We start from the raw sequence: 11709 nt of genomic DNA on the forward strand, positions 1-11709 counted from the left end.
ATAGCCTGTTGATTGATTGTTGAGATTTATTCTGCATATTACTTCACAGAAGTATAGACCTATTCATTAACCAGTCTGGTTTAAAAAAAAAAAAGTATAATATACAGTTTTTGAAAAAGCTACAATAAAACTTTTTAAAGATCTTTCAATAACTTTTATATTGAGTTTGTATTTAAGTCAGCCTTTTACATCAATTAAACAGTTATAAGAACACTTTATCATTTGTATAGTTTTACATTTATCCATTTAATAGAAACTTGAGGAGTTTTTCAGTGTTTACAGGTTGATTTTTGTATACATTTGTGTATAAATACATATAAGGTCCAGTTTGTACTTGCACAAAATGCCAAGGAAAGGTCAAAGGTCACAGTCCCAGAAGCTTAGATGGCAAAAGCAGAAGGAACAGGTAAATCTTTCTCAGACCGGTGAGCAGGTAAAGGTGTCTGTTACAAGTATTCCCAGTCCAGAAGTGCAGCTCAGCGTTCAGACAGCCGCAGTGTCTTATGCAGATGTGGTAAAGAGAGGTGTTTGCTCATCATCGGTGCCAAATGCTAAAGTACAGCAGGTAATCCAGACTGAACCCCAGCTAACTGTGCAAACGCAGCATGATGGAGAAGCTCCAGGACCGTCTCATGTACAGGTTACAAACAGTGAAAGTCGTTCACGAGTGAGTAGCATCTGTGCATCCCGAAGCCAGGCCAATGCTAAGTATGGAAAGTACCGGAATCAGCAATGCATGGCGAACAGTTTGGTTTTCCTGTCATTCTTACACGAGGATGAATTCATTACCAGAGCAGATCTTAACCGTGTGTTGGATAAAGGCCATGCCGTGTATTCAGATGCCAGAAAGAGGTTTGTGAACAGCGTGTTTCTAGCCTGTGATGAACTTCCCACTGTGATCATCAGCCGCAGACACGAGTATCAAGTCGACATGTCTCAGTTTGCTCTTTATGGCACATTTGACGGTACAGATCATCTTCCGAGCCTTGAACAGGGACTACAGTGTTTGGCTTCAGACATTTGCTATGCTTTGCTAGTCATGGGAGGAACCGCCATTGCAGTTTCCAGGCTGACTTCAGGTGAATACGCATATTTTGATCCTCACCCACGTAAGTCTACAGGAATGCCATTGTCGCTAAGTGTAAGTGGTGGAACTGCAGTTATGTTAAAATTCACACGTCTTAACGACATGATTGACAGGATCAAACGTTTGTACAGAATGTGTAGCATCGCACCAACCTGCACTTATGAGCTACAGCCTGTTGAGTTCCACAGTGAAAACGTTGCTGACCAAAGAAATGCTGATGAAAACAGACAAACAGCTACAACTGTTCCAGCACCAGCTTTAAATGAACCTAAATTTGAAACCCCCAAATCCACTGAGAAAACACAGAAAACTGTGGCCGACACTTTAGCTACTGAAGTGATGTCATCCAGAGTGGATTATTCAAATGAGCCAGCTGCTGAGCTGAACAATTCTGATTATTTAGAAATAGAAACCTCTGCATCTTCTGTAAGAGACACTCAGGTAACAAAAGATTCTGTTCCTCTGAATGATTTAAACACTGCCTCCTGTTTAACTATGACAACAGATGAACTCTCACATAAACTGTTGAAGCATAATAAACAGCAAAGGAGAAAGATTAGGAGACGACTGTTGGTCCAAGAAAAACTACCACAGAGAAGGGAAAATCAGAAAAAGAAAGAAAGACAGATGTACGCTTTTGATGAAAGCTTTAAGGCAAAGAAAAAAGATTCTAGCAGAAAGTCTCATGATCCTGATCACAGACAGAAGAAGAGTGTGTACAAAAATAATCTGTGTAAACTCAATGCTACATATAGAGAGAAACAGAGAGAACATTTTAGAAAAATCTATAGAGATAGTGCTAAAATTAGAGAGAGAAAAAGAGAACATGTCATAAGGATGTATAAAGAAGATTCTTCATTCAGAGAAAAGCAGAAGGAACGTATAACAAGAACATATAGAGAATCTCCCATTTTTCGAGAAAAGCAGAAGGAACGTATGAGAAAAACATATAAAGAATCTTATAGACAATCTCCTATATTCAAAGAACAGCAGAAGGAACGTATAAGAAGAAATTACAGAACTTGTGCTGGATTCAGAGAGAAACATAAAGCTTACATGAGGTCATATGTTTCTAACCTATATAAAGAAAGTGTAGAATTTAGACAGAAAAAAAAATGTTACATCACTAAACGTTATGGAGAAGAGAGACAATTTCAGCAGCAACACAAGGACAATATGAGAGAACGAATGAGAGTAAAATATTGGAACAGTATTTCTTTTAGACAGATGCATAATATCAGATGTGCAATGAAAATAAAAAGAAAATATCGTCAGATGCATCGACCAGCTGACAGTTTACAGTGTCATCCAGAGAACACTTTAATGAATGAGGCCATATCTCGTTTCAGATCCAACATTAAGTCAGCACCATCTTATGTTTGTACTGTTTGTCTAAAAGCTTCTTTTCCTAATCAGGTGAAAATCTGCAAAAGAGAAAATTACTCAAAACACCAAATTGTAGCTCAGCAGTGTCTAACTGGTAAATTTGTTCATGTGTGTGATGAAGCATGTCATGATCACTGCAGCTTTCCTGTTGAGAGAAAAAAGGAGTATATCTGTCACACGTGTCACAGTTCCCTCAAAAGTGGACGCATGCCAAGACTTGCTGCTGTCAACGGTTTAGAACTGCAGGATATTCCAGCTGAACTGTGCGATCTCAACATTCTGGAGAGACATCTGATTGCCAAATGCATACCATTTGCTAAGATTATTCCACTTCCAAAGGGCAGACAGAGACTCATACGTGGTAATGTGGTGTGTGTACCATCTGAAGTCCAACAAACAGTTGACAGTTTACCGAGGATCAGAAGCCAATCACAGATCATGAGGATAAAGCTGAAAAGACGACTGTGCTACAAAGGCCATCAGCTGTTCCAGACTGTCACCTGGTCTAAACTCATTCAAGCCCTGCGTAAACTCAAACAAATTCATCCACAGTACACAGATATTATTATCAGAGATGATGCATTGCTTTGTGATCCAACGTTACCTGATGATGACAGCAGTGATGAAGCCAGCATGGGAAGTGATGATTATGATGAAGCAGATTTAATGGAAATTGACAACTATGAAAAAGATGCCCTTTTGTGCGAAAGTGAGTCTGAAAGTGAACAAGCTATTAATATGCAATCCTGTGATGAACAACCAGAGGAACAAAATCCAGATGAACCAGAAAGTGATTTGAACAATGGAGGTTTTGCTCTAGAAAGTTGTCTGCAGCCTGTTGACATTTCAGAAGAGATTCTCTGTTTCACTGATAACACATATTGTGTGGCTCCTGCAGAAAGAAACAATCCTGTTAGCTTCTTCAGAACTCCTCATTTGGAAGCCATGGCATTTCCTGTGCAGTTTCCTACCGGTCAGAATACACTGGATGAAAAGAGACTTCTTAAACTCACACCAAGTGCTTACTTCAAGTCAAGGCTTTTCAACATTGATGCAAGATTTGCTAAAGACACAAATTACCTGTTTTTCTCACAGTTTGTCACTGAAATACATTTGGCTAATTCCAGCATGACAATACAGCTAAGGAAAGGTAAAACTATGACCAAAGATGGACGCAAAATCACATCGGGAATGTTACAAAGTAAGACAGAAGTAGAGAAGCTGGTAAGAAATAAAGATGCAATCAGATTTATGCAGCCACTCAGAGGAACTCCAGCTTACTGGCAGAAAACTACCAAAGATTTATTCAGTATGATTCGTCAAATAGGAACACCTCAGTTCTTTGTCACTTTCTCTGCTGCTGAGATGAGATGGCCTGAAGTGATTCAAGCAATAAAGAGACAGCAAGGTGAAGAGGTTGATTTTGAAGCCCTGGACTGGTCAGAAAAGTGTGAAATTCTAAGATCAAATCCAGTAACCACCATGCGGATGTTTGATAAGCGTGTTGAGGCTTTGTTCAGAGATTTGCTTTTTTCTCCTGCACAGCCCCTTGGTGAGATCATTGATTACTTTTACAGAGTTGAGTTCCAGCACAGAGGTAGTCCGCATATACACATGTTGCTGTGGATTCGAGAAAAGGTAGAAGCAGATGTGGATGATGACCAAACTGTCTGTGACTTTGTGGACAGATACATCTCAGCTCAACTCCCTGATCCAGAAAAACAACCTGAACTGCACAAAAAAGTCTCTGAACTACAAAAGCACAGCAAGAACCACACAAAGACATGCTTTAAGAGTGTGAACTCTGGTTGTAGATTTGGGTTTCCAAAACCACCATCCACAAGAACAATGATTGTGAGACAGGATGAGGATTCAGACACTGAAGCTGCAAAAGCCAAACTCAGACCTTTGTTGAACCTGCTGAAGGAACCTGAAGCTGCTTCCCTCACCATAGAGCAGATTCTGTCACGATGCAACTTGACAATGAATGAGTATGAACAATGCCTCCAGAACATAAACAAGAAAACAGCTCTGATTCTGAAACGTGACCCAAAGGACTGTTGGATCAACAATTACAACCCAGACCTGCTTGAAGCCTGGAACTCTAATTTAGATGTCTCATTCATTTTGAATGCCTATTCATGTGTAGAATACCTCTGTAAATATATAACAAAGAAAGAATCTGGCCTCTCTGAATACCTGAAGACAGTTATCGATAACTCTGATAAGAACACCGTCAATGAATGTGATGAAATGAGAGCTGTGATGCAGGCTTACTCAAAAAAGAGAGAGATCAGCGCACAGGAGTGTGTGACTCGAGTCTGTGGCCTAAAAATGAAAAAATGTTCCCGCAGTGTTGTATTTGTACCAACAGATGATAACCCAGTAAAAATGAGTCGGCCCATGAGCTTCCTGGAAAGCACAACACATGACAGTTGTAATATTTGGATGACAAGTTTGAGTGATAAATACAAATGCAGACCTGAGACCCCAGAATATGAGGAAATGTCGCTGGCTGATTTTGCTGCCCTGTGCCGGTTGGTGAGTGGTCCAAATGAAGGAAAAGATGTGCTTCCTCTTCTAAACCAGCTTGGATTTGTACAAAGGCGAAAGAATGATAAACCAGCTATAATCAGATATTACCACTGTTCACAGGAAAAAGATCCTGAGCAATATTATGGTCGACTGTTGAGACTTTACCTTCCACACAGATCAGAGCAGGAACTGAAACCACAATGTTTCCAAACCTATCAGTCCTTCTACAACTCGGGTTTTGTGCGACTTCCATGTTCAGACCACAGTGAGTCTGTGAAACGGATTGTGAAAAGAAATAAAGACAAGTATGAGAAGAACTCTGAGGATATTGAGAGTGCACTGGAAGAGTTTGAACAAAATAGGGATGTTGTGATCGATGAATGGTGTAATCTTGCTCCTGAATCTGAAGTTGTGAGGCTGCAATGTGATGAGAATCTTCCTGAGAGACATTCTGATGATGAGAACGAACAGGAGAATGTCCCCGACTACAGTCGTCAGTCTGATGCTGTAACAGAGATCAGAGCCATCAGAGAACAACCTGCAGTAGATCCAGCCGTGGTACGTGTAATGTATCAGAATCTGAACCAGAAGCAGGCCTGCGTGTTCTATACTATAAGAGACTGGTGTATTCAGCGAGTTTGTGGTTTGAACCCAGATCAATTTTTCTTCTATATCAACGGTGGTGCAGGAACTGGAAAGTCACATCTGATTAAATGTATTCACTCTGAAGCATCAAAGATCCTGAGCAGACTGCCTGCTAATGCAGAAGAAGCTGACATATCAAATCCAACTGTTTTACTTACTTCATTTACCGGGACAGCAGCTTTTTCTATCAATGGCTCTACATTACATTCTCTACTGAAACTACCCAGGAGTCTGAAACCACCCATTCAAGGACTTGGTAACCAACTGGATGAAGTCAGATCTGAGCTGATGAATGCAGAAATTATTGTTATTGATGAGATTTCAATGGTTTCAAAACCCCTTTTTGCCTATGTGGATGCAAGACTGAAACAAATCAAAGGCACTCAGAGACCTTTTGGTGGAATGTCAGTTTTAGCTGTTGGAGATTTTTACCAGCTGCCACCAGTGCGACAGTCTAAACCTCTCTGCGTTTACGATCCAGAACAGATTGACCTATGGCAGGAACATTTTCAGATGATCACTCTAACCGAGATCATGCGTCAGAAAGATGATGTGGCCTTTGCAGAGATGCTGAACAGGATTAGAGTGAAAGAAAAGACGGATGAGCTTTCTCAGTGCGACAGAGATTTGTTGTCACAGGCTGTGACTGCACCAGAAGAATGTCCAACTGAGGTCTTACACATTTATGCCACCAACAAGAATGTGGAATCCCATAACACAGATACCCTGAAGAAGCTTCATTCAAACATCATAATCATCACTGCAGACGATTTCCAGAAGGATAAACGTACAGGCAGAATGGAACGAAGAGACAAACCATTTACAGGTGGGAGAAATGATTTACCTGACACTCTGAATGTTGCTGAAGGAGCTCGAGTCATGCTGACCAGAAACTTGGACACACTAAACGGTTTAGTCAACGGTGCTTTTGGTATACTGGTAAAGGTGGTGAGATCTGAAAATGATGGACACATAATCAAACTGGGGCTCAGAATGGACAACCGGCAGCCTATGAGACACAACCGCAGTGCTAATGCAGCATCTGATGATCTGGTTTACATTGAGAGAGCAGAGGAGAGTCTGAAGTTTAAAGGAGCGGTACGCAGACAGTTTCCTGTAAAGCTAGCATTTGCCTGCACAATTCACAAAACTCAGGGTCTTACAACACAGACAGCTGTAGTTTCAATGAAGAACATTTTTGAACCAGGTATGGCTTATGTTGCTCTCAGCAGGGTGACGTCTCTCAGTGGACTCTATTTGCAGGACTTGGATGAGAAAAAGATTTACTCCAATCCCGAGGTAACTGCAGCGCTCCAAACCATGAGACAAGCCAGTGTTGAGGAAATGATGCCTCTTCTTCAGGTCAGAGAAACAGCCAGCAGACTTGACACTCTTACACTGATCCATCACAATACGGAGGGTTTGCCATCTCACATCAGTGACATCAAGAGTCATCATGAAATGTGTTTAGCAGATGTTTTGTGTCTCACAGAGTCTCACCTCCAAGGCTCCTTTGTTGCAGACAGTCTTCATTTGGACGGCTACACCATGTTCAAACGCAACAGACATGTGTCCTACACAAACTTTCCTCACATGGCCAGCAGAAGTGGTGGTGGAGTTGTTGTGTATTTGAGGAATCATTTTCAGGTTCAGGTAAAACAGTATCTGCATAATGTCACTGATCTTGAGTTTTTAGTGTTGAAGGTTCAGGCTCCATTCCCTGCACTCATTGCTGTTGTGTACAGACCCCCTGACTACAGTTTGACACCATTCATGCAAAACCTGGTAAGTCTTTTAGATTCCCTTGAAATAATGGACTGTCACCCAATCATTGTGTGTGGAGATTTTAATGAGAACCAGTTGCAGAGTGGAAGAAAACAGATTCTGGAGCAGTTTCAGTCGAGAGGGTATTCACAGCTGATCACTTCTGCCACTACAGACAAGAACACCCTGCTTGACCTCATTTTTATTTCTCAGCCAGATCAATGTCTCCATTCCGGTGTTCTGAGATCATACTACAGTTACCACAACCCTGTGTTTTGTGTCCTGTCCTCGAGCCAATCATGAAGTCGTCTGGTGAGTTTTGAAACAATTACAGATCATGTTTGTTACAGAGTTTACTGATTGTAGAGTATGAAAAATATTTTTCATTGGAAAAAATTGTCTTCCCTACTCTGTCTGTAAGAAGACCCTTTCTTATTGCAATGTTATTAATCATGTCACCAAATCATGGCTGTACTTCATGCAGAGCCGGGAGATCTGCTTTCTGTTATCATGCACCTCAGATCTGAAATATACTGCATTAAACGGACATAATTTATTTTTTATTCTCATGTTTTAAATGACTAAATCTACTTATACATTTTTTCATGGATGTTAATTGTCATCTCCTTTTTTGATACTTTTTTTACTCTGACGTATGTATCTCAACAAACGAGATCTTCCCCTCCAAGATGCTTTCAAATATGAAATAGTAAATAAATAAATCACAGATAAATGCAGGTATTTATTATGGGTCACATGAATAAATACAGACAATTATATTTTCTTGATTATAGTAAATTTTGTAGAATCAAATGTTTTTTGGATGAATGAGGTTTTGCTTATCATGTTTTACAGGTAAAAAATGTTAAAAGTTTTAAACTATCTTTAAGCTACCAGAGATGTCTATAATTATACATTATGTAGAGAAAAACATTTTTACAGCTTACAGAATTTGTATAAAAACTGATTTAGAAGTACATGGAAAGTTTCTGCATCCATTTTCTGACTTGGCCTTTATCTGGGTGGGTTTGGGTTTGGGTGGATAAAGGCCAAGTCAGAATTCTCTGAGCAGCTGGAAAAAGCTGCTAATAAACAAAGACATCAGAAAGCGGGGGCTTTAGGTGTAGCCCCCGCTTTCTGACGCACTAATTAGATTTAGTAACTGACACCCCATACCAGCATTATATAGACACTTGGGGGCTGAGATGGGTGGGTGGGGAGGGGGGGTGGGTGGTGTTAAAAGCACTTTATGTTTTGTAGATGTATTTTTTTCAGACAGGGCACACACAGTCCTGTTTCCTTTGTGGGAAAACCTTCAAACTTCACCATCCTCAGCTGAAACAACAACATCTTAACACCATCTTCATGAACTGCTGAGCCAAACCTGATCCATCAGTGCTGGACTGCACAGATAACTACATGCCACACAGAGACTGCTGTTTTATGAACTGCCATACCAGTATGTCTTCAATGGAGAAGATGACACACCCATCACCTGACCTCCTGCCTGATCTGGAGACCATCATCATGCTGCCACACTACAACCTCTGAGACCATGAATGATGACCCCTACTGAGGAAACTGTATTTCCTGTCAGAGATGCTCAGTGATCCTCAGAGCAGAGAGAGGTATGATTCTTTATCTTTGATAAAAAATGTCAGTGTTTTTAATTCAATTAATTAATTAAAATCCTGTTTAGTGCATAAATAATTCCACACTCAAATGATTATACTTGTTGACACTTTTTGAGTTTTAATTCACATTATGGATTACAAATCTATGCTTTTTCTACTCTGTCTCTCTGTGCAGGTATTGCTGTCTTCTGAGTTCTTCAGTGTCCCAACTGAGACATTCAAACCTCATTGCAGAGCTCATGTCTTTCCTCACCATCATGTGAGTGTGAGATTGCTCTGGATTCTGGTTATGTGGCCTGCAGCACCTATAAGGTATTTCAACATTGTTCATTGCATAACTTATTTGTAGTTTTTAGGCCTTAACACAAATAAAATGTTCCTTTTTCTGTATTTTTTAGAACAAGCTCGTCCAGTGTGCCTGCATTCGGGCTTCTTAGACTCTACTCAAGTGGACAGAGTATCAGTGTTTGGCCACTCTTACAGACACCGACTTCTGTCAACTCACTGCTACTGATCAGGCACCTGACTCCAGGAAGACAGAGGGCTGCAAGCCTGTCATCGTTTCCAGTGTGGCTTTGTATTCTTGGGGTAGCATCAGATTTTTCCCACAAATATTCAAAGGTAACACTTATTTTAAGCGTAGTTATTAAGTCAAAAGTCTTCCCTTGTGTTAATTTTATTTTTTTTATTTGTTTTTGTTTTCTTTTAGATTTATGTGCAGTGATCGGATGTGGTGGAGCTTTGTTAACTGTGTGGAAAACATCTGTTTGTGATGATATTTACAATGAGGCTTTAAGGTGACAGTTTCCATGTAATTTCAATCCTTTTACTAAGCAAAAACATGTTTGCAATTAACATATTTTTTTCAGTTTTGTCTTTTGGATTTATGGTTAACATTCCTCTGTGACAGCAAATACTAAACTGGTCCAAGTAACCAGCATATCATTGGTCAAAGGCAAAAAGGACCACATGTCACGCTAGCTATGAATTATTGACTGTGTTTGTGTCACCAGATTTAACAAACAATATCAGACATATGAAACTGAACTCTGGATTAATGTGCAGATTTTTTTTTGTGTTTTTTTTATTGTTGAATAATTATTTTGTAGAACAAACCCAATCTATTTACCCAAACAATGTAACTTGTTTGGGTAAATAGTGGATTAATATATCTAAGTCTATAAGTATAGCAAGCTGAATTCATACAGACACACAGCTCTAAATCCTGGATTGTAGGATGTACAAAAATGATCATGTGATTATTATGGACATTTAAATAACTATATCTATTGAACCATTACATGTATTCTTTTTAGAAATTACACAATCTCAAAATGTGAAAAAAGAAAGTGTTTAAGAGAAAAAATAATGTGTGTTTGTATGAATCCTGCCTTAGTATGGGGTGTCAGTAACTACATTAGTATAGAGTAGGTCTAACAGTGGTTTTCCACATCTGCTCTAATACAGCGGTCCCCAAACTTTTTTGCGCCATGGACCGGTTTATGCCCGACAATATTTTCATGGACCGGCCTTTAAGGTGTCGCGGATAAATATAACAAAATAAAACTAGTACCGGTACCGAAAAAAAGAAAATTTATTCATAACACACGTCAAAAGACCCAGGAAAACCGAGTAAACGATAAAAACGATAACAAAATAACGCTGAAAACCGATAAAAACCCTGAAAACGATACATTTCACACCTGAGCCTCATCTCTCGCGGCCCGGTACCAAACGACTCACGGACCGGTACCGGTCCGAGGCCCGGGGGTTGGGGACCGCTGCTGTAATATATATAGATAATGGGTCAGACATATAAAGTCATTTTGAAAAGTTCATAAAGGTCACATCCATTTATATGTGTTCCTCTTTATCATTTTATATCTGGTCACACAGCTGACTTGAGTTTTGATCAGAGTAGAACCATAACATTCATGCTAATGGTTCTGCTGTTTACAGTTACTTTATGATGGATTTCAGCCTGGTCACAGCACTATGTGAAAATATGTTAGAGGTAAAGTTAAGAAAATTAATACCTCATCATAAGTCACTCTCTAACGCAAAGCAGTGATTATTTTTCACTGTAATTTATTGCACAACAATGTTCTTTATTTGATCCTTGTTTCTTTAAATATGCACATCGATTGTTCAGCTGTGTGACTCTCCACACCTCAAATATATCACAATGTGGACTTCATTTTGACAGTATTTTGTAGATTGATGCCATATTTATCATCAAATCAGGAAACTGTAAACTAATTGAAAAAATGAAGCTTATGAAAATTTTAATGTGGCATAGGAACATGTTGTTTATCCTTGCCGAATGGTATTTAGACAAAACTCCAGCAAATCAGAGGATATATTTTTGTCTCTCACTTGCTATATATGTGTATATTTTTGCAGTTAATAGCCTATCATGTGTCTGCGCATCTTAGGGCCATAAACATAAACATGGCAAACAAGGATATGTTCACAATTCCAACAAATGCTTCAATTGTTTGTATAGATGTTAGATTAATTTGATTTGCATTTTCTATTAATATTTTTCTGTTTGTCCCAAATGGTATTTTTATTTCTTTATGCCATTATTGTAATCATTGGAAACAACTGAGTAAATATTTTGTATCATATGTTTCTAAAAATATTTGAATGTTCTAC

General features: G+C 39.2%; 1 protein-coding gene across 6 annotated transcripts; it reads left to right on the top strand.

The window, feature by feature from the left end:
• Positions 1–2022: 2022 nt before the first annotated feature.
• LOC146576251 (uncharacterized) lies at positions 2023–9473 on the top strand. Of its 6 annotated transcripts, XR_014892235.1 has the most exons (7): positions 2023–7015; positions 7176–7306; positions 7399–7438; positions 7711–7729; positions 8753–9045; positions 9227–9363; positions 9450–9473. XR_014892235.1 is itself a non-coding variant. In XM_085271357.1 (3 exons), exons 1-2 carry the CDS (start codon positions 2024–2026, stop codon positions 7284–7286), a joined length of 5103 nt encoding a protein of 1700 aa, XP_085127483.1. In that variant the 5' UTR covers position 2023; the 3' UTR covers positions 7287–7306; positions 7399–8167. The 6 variants fall into 6 exon arrangements, 3 of the variants coding, with proteins under 3 accessions (XP_085127483.1, XP_085127484.1, XP_085127482.1); XR_014892234.1 differs by having other exon boundaries at positions 7176–7438; XR_014892233.1 differs by having other exon boundaries at positions 7176–7729.
• The last annotated feature ends 2236 nt before the right edge of the window (positions 9474–11709 follow it).

The sequence above is a fragment of the Mchenga conophoros genome, linkage group LG4 (assembly GCF_057382185.1).
Source record: "Mchenga conophoros isolate Kocher_MC1m ecotype Shallow Benthic linkage group LG4, M_conophoros_male_GT1.1, whole genome shotgun sequence".
Lineage (NCBI taxonomy): Eukaryota > Metazoa > Chordata > Actinopteri > Cichliformes > Cichlidae > Mchenga > Mchenga conophoros.